The 15883-nt window shown below is 35.4% G+C and overlaps 2 protein-coding genes across 7 annotated transcripts in view; both read left to right on the top strand.

Moving 5' to 3' along the window:
- Positions 1-6879, top strand: part of LOC120340896 (laminin subunit alpha-5-like) — a 28168-nt gene extending 21289 nt beyond the window's left edge. For 5 of the 6 annotated variants that reach the window (XM_039409287.2, XM_039409289.2, XM_039409292.2 and 2 more), the window contains 10 exons: positions 46-225; positions 309-451; positions 1615-1798; positions 2216-2349; positions 2631-2826; positions 2920-3116; positions 3378-3470; positions 3554-3689; positions 3786-3935; positions 5775-6879. In XM_039409287.2, the coding sequence (XP_039265221.2) occupies positions 46-225; positions 309-451; positions 1615-1798; positions 2216-2349; positions 2631-2826; positions 2920-3116; positions 3378-3470; positions 3554-3689; positions 3786-3935; positions 5775-6590 (2229 nt within the window). In that variant the 3' untranslated portion in view covers positions 6591-6879. Of the gene's footprint in view, positions 1-45; positions 226-308; positions 452-662; positions 820-1614; positions 1799-2215; positions 2350-2630; positions 2827-2919; positions 3117-3377; positions 3471-3553; positions 3690-3785; positions 3936-5774 lie in introns of all 6 variants that reach the window. The other variant, XM_039409288.2, reaches the window with a different exon arrangement.
- A 3308-nt stretch (positions 6880-10187) lies between these two features.
- LOC120341345 (laminin subunit alpha-5-like) overlaps positions 10188-15883 on the top strand; it is a 40703-nt gene continuing 35007 nt past the window's right edge. The window contains exons 1-14 of the mRNA XM_039409835.2: positions 10188-10320; positions 10550-10809; positions 11094-11330; positions 11396-11566; positions 11644-11738; positions 12218-12333; positions 12595-12804; positions 13171-13305; positions 13508-13645; positions 14226-14398; positions 14493-14595; positions 14738-14858; positions 15399-15618; positions 15701-15844. Of these exons, the coding sequence (XP_039265769.2) occupies positions 10203-10320; positions 10550-10809; positions 11094-11330; positions 11396-11566; positions 11644-11738; positions 12218-12333; positions 12595-12804; positions 13171-13305; positions 13508-13645; positions 14226-14398; positions 14493-14595; positions 14738-14858; positions 15399-15618; positions 15701-15844 (2241 nt within the window). The 5' untranslated portion in view covers positions 10188-10202. The remainder of the gene's footprint in view (positions 10321-10549; positions 10810-11093; positions 11331-11395; positions 11567-11643; positions 11739-12217; positions 12334-12594; positions 12805-13170; positions 13306-13507; positions 13646-14225; positions 14399-14492; positions 14596-14737; positions 14859-15398; positions 15619-15700; positions 15845-15883) is intronic.

The following is a 15883-nucleotide window of genomic DNA, read 5'->3' as shown; positions in this document are numbered from 1 at the left end:
CTGTTTTTCATTGTGAATCTCAACATAGAACATTCTGTTTTACAGGTCAAGGTATCAATGCAATTCAAGCATGTACCTCTTGCTGCTGCAGATGCCAAGCCTGAATATGCACAAGTTCACATCCCACCACAGTCATTTGATCTCAGTGACAACATCAAGATTGAAATGTACGTCAACATCTCAAAATCACCAGACAATTCTCTCTTATACTTAGGAGATGCTTCAGTATGTATAATATATATATATATATAAAGCATAAAGATATTTTATATAAGAAATGGTGTTATATCACTCCTACTTGTTTACAGACTGCTTCTGGGGATTACATCGCTTTGGAAACTATTGGAGGCAAAGTACACTATTATTATAAAGTTGGATCTGGTGTTGGTGAAATTATTGGTACACATCCAGCAATCAATGATGAAACGTGGCATCGTATTGTCATAGAAAGGTATGTGAAGTTGAATAAAGTAATAGTGTCAAAGTTTTATATTTTCACTAATTCTCTGAATCTGTGTAATTCGCTGGAAAATCAGAAATAAAATTGGGTTATTATTTGAAGGTGCATCATTTAATTATATAAAATCTTGTTACCTCGTAGTTTTAAACTTATCCACGTTTGTACGAACACATAACACATAAACACATTTTAATAAACAAAGAAAAAAAAACAAGATTGGATCACTACAAGTTTTCAACCTTGATGGATATCGTAGAGGCCGCCATAGAAGAACAAGGGCGGATTATTTGCCTGGTGCACCAGAAAGGCTGGTCTCCCACAAGACCATCTTCTTGTTAGGGGGCAATCCATTGCCAGTGGTATGTAATGGTGAAAGTTGTATGGTGATATGAGTGGATTTGGTGAATGAGTGAAGTTGCACAGCATTTGTGCACTCACAATGTTGAAGATATCAGAAATGAAGCAATATTTCATAGTGTAGCAGAAGTCATCATCATAATTTAAGTTTTGGTGATTTTATGATGGGTTGGCGTGTTTTGATGTATCAAAAACTGCCTGAAACGGTAGAACTATGACACCCCTTCGAAACCAGCCAAACAACAGTAATGTTTAAAACACTGACATCTCATCATCACATATGTCATTGTATAAACAGTTTGTTTACATGTACAAGCGTCATCAGCTGTGAGCATCAAATTTTGAAATATGGATGATCATTCTTCTCAAGCTATCTGCATTTTTTTGTCATCCTATTAATCTCTTTCAAAGCAGTTATCTTAATCAAATCTTCATTTCCACACTTGACTTATCTTCTCCTATATACTCATCTGTACATAACAACAAAGGCACCCATCTGAGCAAATATCTAGTGCAAAGCTAGTTTTTTGTGCTAAAGTTAACTCTGGGAGTTATGATGGAAATGACTTCTTTACAAAACAAGTAACATTACTAAAGCAGTTTCAGTTTCTGAGTTGTACTATGAACAAGACTAAATGGCACACATAAAACATGGTTATGTTTAACAGTGTACACGTGCAACATCATGACAAACAGAGATACCATAATACATTTTATGATATACTGAACATAGGTGCATTTTTCACCTTCACAATGTCATCTTGTGTTATATTCTCATTTCATCATTTTCTCTGCAGAAATGGAAATGATGCATCACTGGAAGTATTTTACCCTAATCCTATAGAAGGGCGTGGAGACTTGTTTAATTCTGGTGCCATAACTAGTAAAGTCCAGACTGGAAAAACAGATGCAGCTGAAATAGAATCGTCTCTACCAAGGGAGACAACGCCATTTGTTGTTGGTGGTTTGCCACCCATGCCGGTACAAAACTATTTATAGTTTTATCAAAGTCATTAATTTGTCCTAGTACTATACTGAACTGGAAATTCAGATGTCATTAAATTAAATGGTGTAGTTGCATGTAGTTTTATTTTAAATTTATAAATGCATGAATATATTTATATAGTCATGAAATGACTTTTCAATAAGCGTATTCGTGATTGGAGGTGATTAGAATTTTTTTTATATCTTCTGACAAATTTTCACTTACCGGTATATTATTCAGAATTTTTGTAAGAAATTATGTAAGATATAAATTTGAAATGGTTTCAATTAGCTACCTAAAGATATTCATAAAGATATTTGTATTTCAATATTACTATGAGGAAATGAATTTAATGCTAAACTAGATAATTATCAATCATACCAAATCTCTAACATATATACTTCTACTAACAGCTACCAGGAAAAATACAAAACAATCAAATGACTGGATGTATTGAGGGTGTTAAAGTTAATGATGAAAGTGTTGGACTCTGGAATTTTGTTTCATACAATGGTCCAAAGCCTGGTCAAACCTGTGCTGGAGAAGGGTGAGTTGTAACAAACCTTGTTATACTAAGAGAGGATAACGTATTTAGTTATGGAAACATGAATCAAGATTTAGTCAAAACTTTTTCTAGGACTGGACGCTCATCAAGAATAAATTGTTTTAGATTTTCTTGGTCTGAACGGTCAAATCCGATATCTGTTTGCTTATTTTGAAATCTAATTTTTTGTTGCTTGATTGACATTATGGATACTAAACATATGTTTTTATTTTTTATCCTAGTATCTTTCATTTCCCTAATTTATGCTCTTTTTTTCATTTCAGACGCAAATCACCACTCAGCGTTTCAACTAGCAATAGATATTGGCGTTTCCGAGGTGTTGACAGTTACATTCGAGCAAGTGAAACACAACTTCGCCAACTAAATTCCTATGCAGATACTACTGGAATCAGCTTTGTTAGCTTCAAATTTTTGACTAAACAACATGATGGCCTGCTTCTTTTCGTCGGACAGAGCGTGGTATGTTATTTTTATATTCACAGTAATAACAATTGCCAAATGTCACATTTGAATACAGTGAATAAAATTTTCTACTTCTCATTATCATTTTAGGATCAATTCTTTGCTTTGGAAATTAGAGATGGAAAATTGCATTTGTCTTGCAATTTTGGTTGGGATGAACCTAAAGAAGGAGTCAGCACTGACACATACCCAGATGTATCCACCATTGCACAAGCTTTCAACGTGAAGATCGGAATAGTTAATGTTGGCAGAAACGTAAAGATGATTGCTTTGGTCCTCAACACTGAGTAAGTATAAGTTTGGGCTCGTTATTATTTGATTATGAGGACATATACAGTGTCAGTTCAATAAGAATCTTGGCTTGTTTTAGATTAGAACTTTGTACCTATTATTATAAGTCCAGAATGCAAATGAGAAACTACACAACAATATATTTTGACAAGAGTTTGAAAAAGTAAAACGCTCTAATATAAAATGCAATTAAACATAATTTAGTGAACCAACATCATTTTTTGTATTAACAAATGTTTCATCACAATTCACAACAGGCTCAGCATAAACATGACTTTCACGGATTGGTCACCAAATATTCAAGGCGATGTCTGGTTTGGCGGAATTCATAGAAATGACATCAAACAAGAGTAAGTTAAACTGATTTTTTATTCGAATTTTTGTGGGAAAAGTAAATCATTATTCAACGTTAAACTTCATATTTTTTTTACAGATTTAGTCAATATGTAAAGAACATCAATACAAACTACCGCGGATGCATCAGAGACTTATCTTTCCATAGAAGATATACTTTCAATATTTACGAAGCTTACGAAAGAATCGGAGTCACCCCTGGATGTGATGGAGATGTATGAAACCTTTTTTTATAAATGATAGAAATGAATTATCGTCACGGCTCACATACTCTTAATCAATAAAATAATTCTTATTATTTCTTTATTTAGGACATTCCGCCCATTGACGCCAAAGATGAGGGATTTATTAGCATAGCAGACAATTATCCCAATGTTGAAAATATGGAAGGACTAGCAAGAGAACCTGAACCTACTCCACTGGCAGCAACTGTAGTACCAGATATTGTGCCACCAGATGAGGTACCAAAATGAGACACCGCTGCACAAAATTAAATTTGCAGATGTCACATTCTTATTCAATTGAATAAGATAGCATCACATCGCCATAACTTTGATTGAAGACTCATTAATCTAATGGGATTGCGCTTGCACGAAATTTCACAATTACCATGTTTTGGAAACAAAAATGTTGCCTCATTTTTATTTCTGTAATTGTGTGTGTTTTTATCATATTAAAATATTGCTTGATTACAAAATCTGCCACATGAATCATTCCTGGCTGGCTTATAAATCGACTTTTGATTTCGTGTGTAGAAATAACATTCTTTTGCTTACTAATATCAGTGTATTTCATCATCTTGTTAGACTGCATATTGTCTTTTAGGTAGATATTATATATTCCTAATAGGTAGAAATTTATTGATGGGTTGAAATATCATAATTTTTTACTAATTTTGCTAACTTTGATTACTGGTGATGTCAGTGCTTTCATCAAAATAAATACACTGTTTTAATATGCGACAAGGGTTTCTAAATTATGATATTGTTACATCATAAATTAAAAATTTGACTAAGGTATTCTTGCTTCATGTCAAAACAGTGTTCCCTATATATTTGAAGTTCATTGCAACACATGATGGTGTTTTAACAAAACATTTAAATATGGGTGACACTAAATGAATGCATATGTATATCGATTAACATATCCAGCCTGCTAGATGTTAGAATCCAAAGAAATGTAGTAGTATAGTGCGATATTATTAATGTTAGCAGTAGATCAATCACATCTTGATGATATGGTTATACATGGTATACTTGATCAGGCATTTTTAAGGTTATTTGATATTCCACTATTGATATCATTGATTGATTCTTTTGATAATATTCATGTTGTGCACAAAAATGTACATTCCGAATAGGACCGAAAAAATTGTGAACTGTTTTGCAAATTCTATCTTTTATAAATCACTTTTCTGGAACGATCTTGTTTTTTTTTTAAACTTTTGGACACAACTCCGATTGTACTTAAACGTCCAGCATTTTTAAACTATGTAAATGTAGCTCTTGTCCTTTTGCTTACCATGGTATTGAAGCACATTCCCATTTGTATATATTCCTTTTTAGCCTTCTCGATCAGCATAAGTAGTTCTGTTTTGCTTTGTTTTAGTATTCTCTGTAGCTTTAGTATTCACTGGATACATCTCGTGTTAACTTTTATCTTAGGGATTTTTACATGACCCATAAAAATTCAAATAATTTTTCATTTTTTAAAGTTTGCCCTGATATTAAGAATTGATATTTTCGATTCTAGCATCAGCGATTTGTTTATTTACTTTATAATTCGTCGCCCAGTGTTTTGAATTTGTAAATTATTTCAAATTCATTTGCCAAATTTCATCAATTTTGTGTGTGCTTTTTCAATTATCAATTAGAAATTTGAAATAAAATTATCTGGATTGAATCAAACAATACAATTTGTGGTCATGAGGTGTTGAATACATATTTTCAATGCAACTTCGCAGCTGTCAACTTACTAATAATGTGTGCATGCTTCTATCATCTACGCTTCAAACTAATGTGCTGAAGCTTGCAACTAATAGAGCGCTGGTTCTGTCTGCTTCATGCTCGGAAGCATGTTGAAGTCTACTATCATGCGTCTTCAGAAAAGACTTCATTCACTGCATCTTGATACGGATCGACTGTGATTTGATTCAATCACACACAATTTAAATGGATGAAAAAAAATTGATTTTTTCATCCATGTCGTGAGTAATTAATTAGAGTGAAAATTTTGGTATAATTTATTCGTTATTGTCAAATCTTGCTTTTGATTTACAATTATTTTTCAATGTTTTGAAGGGTGTGGAGGAACCAGTGGTTGAAACTGAAGAAGTACGACCGCCGCGTACTTTCGATATAGAAGATGCACGTCTCATCTATGTACCTGATGATCCTGATGAAGCGGTTTTAAAATCTGATGGAAAACTTGATGATACGGATACAGGACTGATGGATAAGAATGCAGATGTTAGCAGTAAAGAAATTGGTAATCTCGATGATTCAATGATAAATTCTGAAAAACCAGTTGCCAACGATAAACCAAATGAGAAAGTATCGATAGACATACTTAAAGAAACAGTTGTTGTTGATCCACCACTTGAAGATCCAAAACTGAAAATCAAAGAAGAAAATGTCGAGATTGTTCTGGAAGAAGAAACTGGCATGGGTGATGAAGTAATTGATATCAAAGAAGTTGATATAGAAATGGAAAATTCGAAAGAGGTTGTTGGTGAAACTTTAAAGAACGAAAATGAACAAGTAGGGAGCAACGCTGACATAGAATCGGACGACACTGAAACAGCTGATGAACCTATATCAGTCGAAGATGATGTACCTGGAGAACTAAAAGCAGAGGCTTATGGTGATCCAAAAGAAGAGGCTCAAAATTTTGCTGAAGATGATGTGGCATCCTCCAGTGTTGTACCAGCCATTCTCATCATTATCGGAGTTATTGTAGGCGTGGTTCTTTTTGCTGCCGTTGTGTCTGCGGTCATGAAAGGGGGCTTGTTTGCAGGTGGGGCCGGCTCGGTTCCAGCAAATCCACCTCCTCCACCAATGGAACAAGCACCTCTAAATGATGTTCAAGCTCAGCGCGTTGCTCAAATGGATTGGTAATTGATCCATGATATTGTGAAATGTAAATATTTTGTATGATACTATATGTATGTGTTTTGTACTTAAGCACGCTTCTTGTGATTAAATATGATGGCTGATAATAATTTACCTACGAACGCTAGGCGTCTTAATGTTGTATTGTGAGCCGTTCCCACATGTGACACATTTTAATTAACTAAGGATATGTTTTTTTAACAGTTTGTTATGGTTTACAGTATGTTTGTTAAGTTGGCCCTGCGATGATATCTTTCGTTGTCAGTGATTTCTAATAAACCTAATCTCAATACTATTTGGTTTTCTTGATTCAAGTTTACTTCTGCTTCGGATTGTAGTTCAGTATGGGTATCAAACAAGACAGCAGTCCTTTTGTGCATAAAACTTTTTTTTAGGTGGAGGGATGGCGAACCACTGGCCCTTTGTGATCCACCGCGTTTTATTCGTTGCCCACCAAGCCAAGACACGAATAGAAGGAAAAATCATACAAAACCGGCCTCAACTAAATCTAGTAAACTAAACTATTATAAGGTACCGTCAGTTGGGGCTGCGATCACTCACATATATTCAAATGGTTAATTCCGGGCCTGTCTGGGATGGCGAACCACTGGCCCTTTGTGACCCACCGCGTTTTATTTGTTGCCCACCAAGCCAAGACACGAATAAAATGAAAAATCATACAAAACCGGCCTCAACTTAATCTAGTAAACTATTATAAGGTACCGTCAGTTGGGGCTGCGATCACTCATATATATTCAAATTGTTAATTTTCGGGCCTGTCTGGCAATTTTCAAAACCCTCAAGTCTTGACGCATTTCTACACTGCTGTGTACCAATATTTAGCTATTGGCTCTGACATCGTTTATGACATAACAATGCAATTGATCAGTTAATTTCTCGCAACGTCTTATTTTTTTCGGATATGCATCTGCAGACTGTTTTTAGGGGTTATACGAGAACTAGATGCTACTTTGCATTTTGCTAGTTTCTAGCCTACAATGCCGTTGAAAAAAAAAATCTTTCAGACTTGGAATAAAAACCCAGAAATTTAAAATATCAATGGAGCAGTGTGAAAGTGCCTTAATGTGGTTGAGAGCTGATCGAAAAATATAACACTATCAGAGTGGAATTCCCTCCAAACTCTTTGGAACCGTAAAATAGTTTGCCGCATCAATAATTTGCCTAAATGTTTTTGGTAATTCATATGCCTGTTTTCGTACTCTAATTTCATAAATTCGAGCGCCATAATAAGTCCCTGATAGAAGTGCCGCTTTGACAAGCCCAAAACTACACCAACAGAAGCGTATAAGATTTGTTTTAGAAGTTTCTTATATATACAAACATTGATTAAATATCTGTGACCCACTCTCTTCTGTTCCGCGATAAAAATATAATTTTTGACCCATTTATTGAAAAAGGTTTGCCACCCCTGGCATATAAAGACATTAAAAGGGCTAGAATTGATATTGAGCTACACGCGATTGATTGGGAGAAATCCGGAAAAAGTAAAGTTTAAGTCCGTAGCTTGAAGCTCTTCTGAAACCCCCAAGACTCCTGAAGACCTACGTTTTCCGGTTTAAGGTTCATATTTGAAGGATGCAATTGTATGTGGCGTATTGTAATGGGCAGGTCCTCCAGAGTAGACATACAAATACCTGAAAACGTAGCCAGTCGATCTGTCATAGTCAGCCAGTCAGTCAAACATAATATGTCATTCAGTCATTTTGCCGAGTTATCACACACGATAACAAACATGTTTCATCAATAACTCACAGGGAAGAAAAAGTCTTATGGCAAAATAGCATTTTGAAATATGGCTCCACATTGAAAATTGAGTTCGAAAATTTGAAATTTTTGTCTGAACCGATTCGATTAATTTACTATTCGATTCGAAATGCCTAGCCCTAACGACAATATGAATTTCACTGGATGGCCACCAAACAGTCACCTAAGTTCTGATAAGATTGAGCCCTGCATTCCAGTTCAAACTTTTAATCAATGAAGACAAGACTAGATTGTTATTAATAATAATCAATTCTCTCTTTCAGTATGACTGTGAAATCTGCGACATAACAGAACTTTGATAATTCTATATTATCGAATGCAATTTTGAGCGGGGAAAGATAAAGGTACTTGTGGTTTATGAACTCTTTATCTGATTGATTCAATTAGGTATGAGAACCCTGAGTGTTGATAACTAGCTTTGGTTGCCCGCCGCTTTCCTTACTCAGTAAAACTGTGTGATTCTATTTTTCTCGTAATTTTGTTTAACTGGTTGTAAAAAAGGTTCTTTTCTTAGTTCATATTGACTTGAATTTCTTCATTCCTTTCTTTTATATCGAGCAAATTTGTACGCAATAAAGAAATCTGTATTAGGACCCTCTTAGTCATTTTTAAGGCTTTGTTAGACATCCTGAATTGTCCAAAAAATTATTTTTTACATTAGCTTTTATATATATCTGATTTTGAGAGTGATATAGTAAAAGTGAAATTATTTAGTCCCACGATATTCGAAACTTTGGCATTTTGGAGCAAATAATAATAACAATAATAACAATTTATTTCACGTTATAAACTTCGCCTAATAAAAAATAGAAGAATTAAACTTACTACTAACCGATTGCCGAAATATATAGTTTGATTGGAAACTGTCCTCAAAACAGAATGGCGCCATTTCATTTCTGTAAAATTGTGAGTAATAAAGATGATGTTTCTATCGCCAGCCAGTACGGTTGTGTCTACGCCCGTCAAATGTAAAGAACCAACAACTCAATTTGGTTTATATTGGCTAAATATTATTATAAAGGGACGCTTTTTTATTCGATAAAAAAAAATTCTGGATTCCTACGGACACATATGCCTTTTTCATTTTTGAACACAAATAACAATTAAAGTAGGCCAACACATTTTTGATTAGCATGTTTATAGGTATGGTTTTTGCACTTCAGGAAGTAAATTTTAGGAAGTTGTTGGGTGAAATGAGGCGACGTAGCAAGAGAAATGACGCGACTTGTGCGTGTATCTCACTAGTGATTTTTCTGCCTTTCCAAAGTACTGTTCGATAGAAAAATCAGCATTCAGTGGAAGAGTTATCGGAGGGTTTGCAGCCTGTAAGATAACGTAAATAAAGAAAATCTTGGATATCAATAGTCGTCATGCCCGTTTGCAATTTCGAAAAGAAGGACTTAAGTTTTTCTTGGCGTTATGGAATAGTACAGTTATTATTGGGAGTCAAGCATTCAAATACAAAAAAGGCAAGGCATTCAGGTCAATTAGAAAACTGTGTGATTATACTCTTAATGTAGCAGCAGCACTTGCGTTTCATATTTGTTACGAAATACTTAGAATTTGATATCATCAGACATATACGTATCTCACAGTGATAGTTACTTTTGGGAGTATTTGGAAGCGGTCCAATTAACAGAAACGAAAAATAGTCGCGATTGTTATGCCAAGGCAATTAGCATCGGAAAACTACTTGACTATTTTCCATTCATTTATTATACAACATTTGAAAAGGAGTCGCAATAAATCTAATCGAAATAAATTATATGAGTAATTCATAATTCTATCTTTTTATTATTTATAAAACAAAATAGTGAAGCACTCTACTGCAAAATGTTGTGGTTGTCAGTGCTGCTTCTTGTTGCAGCAAACTGGGACAAGACCGAAGGACAACTGAGGGTACCGAAAGAACCAAATGTACTAACTCCTCCTTACTTCAACATTGCTACTGGTATGCTGGCTATTATTGAAAATTTAAGCAATAGTTGGTAAATTACCGTTTGCATTTGTTCGTTTTAAAACAATTTTTTAATTTAAATTCGACGTTATATTGGATCTCATGGATTCGACCGAATTATGGAGTAGTAGTGAGATTTGTTGTTAGAAGTTAAAATCTCCATCAGACAAGAAACATCGTGATATCCTCAGTAAATACCTTTTTTGCGACCTTTATTTCACAGGAAAAGAAATTGAATCGACTGCAACGTGTGGTGAACATGGCGAACAAATGTTCTGTAAGTTAACTGGAGGTCCGAACGAATTTCTATACAACGAAAATTTACGCCAAGGCCAGTTCTGTGACATGTGTGACGCCAACGATACAACAAAGTCCCATCCAATTAAATACGCGATAGATGGAACTGAAAAATGGTGGCAAAGTCCGCCACTGTCTCAAGGGAATGAATTTAATAAAATAAACATCACATTACACCTAGGACAGGTGAGTTTATATAATTTCGTTTAAAGTAAAAGATTTTTAGGATCTGTGATCATTTGAAACAACAGCAGAGGGTCTGCTTATAGAGTTTGTATGAGTACAACATAACGATATTGGCGCTCGATATATAATTAGAAAATAAAGCAATGGCTTCCTGTTCTTTACAGGTCAATTGATGACAATTGTTTCCAGTTAATATTGCTTCCACCAAAGTCAAAAAACAGCGGGTTTTTGAAAAATTGCATAACAAATAACCTGGCGATTCATAATTAACATTTTTGTAACAGGTGTTTCATGTTGCATATGCCATAATCAAGTTTGCAAACTCACCCAGAGCGGGTACTTGGGTTTTGGAACGATCGTCTGATCACGGTAAAACCTTCCAACCTTGGCAATATTTTGCCAATAGCAACAGCGATTGTTATAACCTGTTTGGCATCGATGCATTTGAAGAGATTACAAGCGATGATACCGTTATTTGTACATCCGAGTATTCAGATGTTGTTCCGTTGGAACGTGGCGAGGTATGATATTGTTTTAGCGTGAACGAAACTACTATTTGGGGATAAATTTACAAAATTTGTTCCAGGTCATTGTTTCTATGGTAAATCGTCGCCCAGGCGCTAGAAATTTCTCTCACTCCCCAGTTCTGCAAGAATGGAGCAAAGCCACCGATGTGAGGTTAAGACTACTTCGGACGAAGACGCTCCTCGGACACCTGATGGCTGTTCAAAGACAAGATCCAACCGTTACAAGAAGGGTATTTAGTTTTTAAAAAATTATTTGTGAATTTGATATTCCATGTTTTGCAAATCCTGTAAAATTGTTTCTTTTCAGTATTTTTACAGTATCAAAGACATCAGCATTGGAGGTCGGTGTGTTTGCCATGGCCATGCTGATACGTGCTTGTCTGATCCTGCAAATAAATACAAGTAAGACAGCATGGATTTATAACCCATCTTAAAAAATCGTTATTTGAATTTCACGTTCGTAGTGCATGATGATAGATGATGACAATATTTTAATTTCGATTGATAAAAAGTGGAAAAATTAAAAAAAAAATACCATAAACCTACTCTTGTTTTTTTAACCTTTTGTTGTATTTACAATTTTACCGGATTCATGTTCAAGATGAATTCTTATTTTGCCTCATTTATACAATTTGGTGATCGTACATTTGAACCCATGTACATTTGAACGCATACATTTGCACCCGTATATCCGCGGTTTCAATCTATATGAGAGTGCTAAGCTCCATGGGTTAGGGTTAGTATGGGTTCGAATATTCGAATATTCGTAAAAAATAAATTTCCATAGGTGCAATAGTATGCAGGTGTAATTGTCGTGGGTTCAAATTACGGGTTCAAATGTACGTGGGTTCAATTGTAATGGAACCATACCATTTATATAGGCTTAAATGTGAATGTCGACACAACACCTGTGGAAATAGCTGTGAGTATTGTTGCCCAGGCTATTTTCAAAGAGAATGGAAAGCTGCAGTGCCGGAAAGTTCAAATCAATGCGAAGGTAATTTAAATTAGCAAGTGGTTTTTCTGAACTTGGAATATAGTGATTTTGAATATATGTATTCGAATAGATGTTGACTAAACACAGCGAAACTTTGGGCTATAAAATAGTTAATTTTTGACACGATTTAGTGAAGAAATGCAGGAAATTTAATTTGCATATTTTTTCATTTGCGATCTACTAATAATTGTTCAAGTTTCTGGTAGAATAACATATATTTGCAAAGTTGATCCATAGAAAAGCATCGAATTTTTTTTTTAGCCTGTAACTGCCATGGGCACAGCTATCAATGTTATTACGACGAGCAAGTAGCTATTCGTAGACAATCTTTGGACATGAATGGGAATTACGAAGGAGGCGGAGTGTGCCAAAATTGTTCCCACTTCACTGCCGGAATAAACTGTGAGCAGTGCATGGATGGCTATTACAGACCGGCAGATGTCGATCTAAGAGATCCTAACGGGTGTAGATGTAAGTTCAATGTATTTCAAACAAGAGCTAAATTACGTATTAGAATTAGATGAACAATTTGATATCACTATGACCCATAAAGATACTGGAATAAAACGCTATTAACTCATCTTGTCTGTAATTTTTCATGAGCAGAATCATGTATTAATCGGTCAGTGAGATCGAGAAATCTAACCGTCGACTTAATTAAAACAACATATTGACATTTATTACCACATCATTTCGTCTTATTCAGATCCTTTGGTATTTTGAGATATTTAGATTAAATTTCCTTAGAATTGTATTCGTTTATAAATGTATATATATTGTATAACCTTTCATCATATTCGAGAATATCTGCAGACAACAAAAATTTCTCTTTTGTAGCATGTGAATGTGACAGCGCATTTACGGTTGGAACTTGTGAGTCAGAAACGGGTCGCTGCTACTGTCAACAGCAATACGAGGGGGATAGATGTGACAGATGTGCAACAGGCTATCACTTGTTTCCGGAATGCCCACGTAAGATCAATTAACTTATATTGTGAACCCGTAATCCCCGGAAACTAGACGATTTTGCCGAACTGTATCCAGTCTATACGGAAGTTAGTCATGCACTATTTCGAACTATCGACTATCGAATTACGCGATTAAACCTATAGCATGCATAATTTAGAATAGAAAAACAGTGGTTTGAAAATATGAACACGATTTTACCATTCAGCTTGCCCGTGCTTTTACAACGGTACACGAGACAACGTCTGCCTTCCTGTACACGACGCCTGTCCTTGCAAGTACAACTATGCTGGAATGTACTGCGACGAGTGCGCTGCAGGATTCTACAACTTTCCCGACTGTATTCGTGAGTAGACTGCTAATATAGAAGGCGAAAGAACATTATACATTTGTCATACCCTCCAGTACGTAGGCATAGGCTAACTCACAGACTAGTCCTTGGTAATACGATAAATACAGTCATGATGATTTCTATGCCTATGCGACATTGGTAGTGGACGAATAAAGGTTGCTGGAGACTTGTAGTCTACATTTCACTACTGGAAGTTCCTTTATGAACGTTCATTATATAAAATTTATCGATTTTTCAAAATACCATCACTCTCGAATTTTAAAGAGTTGTCTGCAAGCATTTTCCTTTACGAATATGGAATGAAACCTTGCAGCCACTTGGTGAATGTTTCCCGACCCTTGACCCCAGAAAAGTACTCCGAAATTGCGAACTTTTTCAAGAGTATTTTCGCGAGTTGACTCGTGCAAACCGTTTCAAATTTTTAAAACCAACATTTTGGGTCAAATTCTTTCTGGTAGCTGCCAATAAAAAGTTCCGATAGCTAATTTTTAGGGCTCAGTCCATCTCGTTTTACACAGTCGTTTTTGATTACTGCAGTTAAACTTTCGATACTAAACTATTTTGTTTTTCACAGTATGCGCTTGTACTGGAGAAGGGGCCACGAGTACGCATTGTGATCAATACACTGGCCAATGCGATTGTGAAGAGGGATTCGGAGGACTTGATTGTGATCAGTGCGCTCCAGGATATTACGATTACCCGTTTTGTCAAAGTTGTGCGTGCTTGACAACCTTTACTACAGAACAGGTGAATTCGTATATATATCTCCCTGACATGGTTAATAAACTCCCTACCCTTATATTTATACTTCTATTTCAATCATTACTTCATTTTTATTTAGATTTGTAACCCGAAAACCGGAGAATGCTTGTGCACAGAGTTAGTTACTGGCGATTCTTGCAACCAATGCATATTGGGGTATTTTGATTTTCCACAATGTAAAGGTGTGTCTTATTATTAAAAATATATATGGCAATCTTCGTTGAATAATAGCGGAACACGTTCCAAATGCTAGCTCAGCGTGAGCAAATATTATGGTAATGAGGAACTGAAATGATGCAAAATATATTTTTGATTTTTCTGCAGAATGCGAGTGCTCAAGCACTGGAAGTACAAGCAATTTATGTGATGCTGAGATTGGGAGATGTGATTGCCTTCCCAACTACCAAGGATTAAAATGCGACGAATGTGTACCAGAGTTTTACAAGTAATGTATTTTCGTTTTGCTGTTTTTCATTATATTTAGTGACATCTTACATAAATGTAGCCCATGTCTAATAACCAACCATTATTTTGGTCTTAATATATTCATAATTGAATTTCCAAAACATGTTGACGTACATGACCTTCATGCAAAGTTTGATATTTTTAGTCATGTTGACTTCAAGCGCGCCGTGAATAAACTTGTAAGTAGGCCTACACCAACTAAAACCATATTCGAAAGGTTACTAATTTGTTCAACAAGTCGGGTTAGAATCCCGTAATTTATATGGATGTCACAGAACTGAAGTTTATCTGTTACTTTTTCATGAAATGGTCCTAATGGCCAGATCAGAATCTGAATTAACATGTTGATTGATAGGAAAGTAAATAAACTGTTCTATTTTCAAAATTTGCGACGCCTAAGATTTAATCTCGCAGACTTATATTGACGGGCTGTGATATACCATTACAATGCAATGATCATCCGTCTTAAACTGTTGAAGTGAAAATGTTTACTAAATGCAATTCTTTATAATTAATTAAGCTATCCAAACTGCATTCCGTGTAATTGCGATCTCCGAGGATCACGTCGCACTACTTGTGACCAGCAAACTGGAGAATGTACATGCACAAGCTTCGTTGTTGGCACTCGGTGTGATCAATGCGCTCCAGAGTATTTTAATTTTCCCGAATGTGAAGATTGTAAATGCGACAGGAGAGGGATAAAGGCATTTATATCAAGAGAATGCCTCGCATTCACTATAGTGAGTTGATAATATGGAATTCACGTTACGATTTCACAGCTTACCATACGCTGTTCCTTGTTACTCATATTATTTTATAAAGGGCCAGTGCGACTGCAAAGAAAATGTTATTGGTAAATACTGCGACCAATGTGCGCCTTTGCACTATGACTTGAACTCCGGATGCGTTGACTGCAATTGTTTACTCCAAGGGACGCTGGATGGCGTGGCGGCGTGTAACTTTGCGGTAATTTTCTTTGGAGTTTACGAATATATCGTAGATTTT

The sequence above is a fragment of the Styela clava genome, chromosome 14, assembly GCF_964204865.1.
Source record: "Styela clava chromosome 14, kaStyClav1.hap1.2, whole genome shotgun sequence".
Classification (NCBI taxonomy): Eukaryota; Metazoa; Chordata; class Ascidiacea; order Stolidobranchia; family Styelidae; genus Styela; species Styela clava.
Note: the sequence above shows the minus strand (reverse complement) of the source record. Positions and strands in the feature narration are given on the sequence as shown.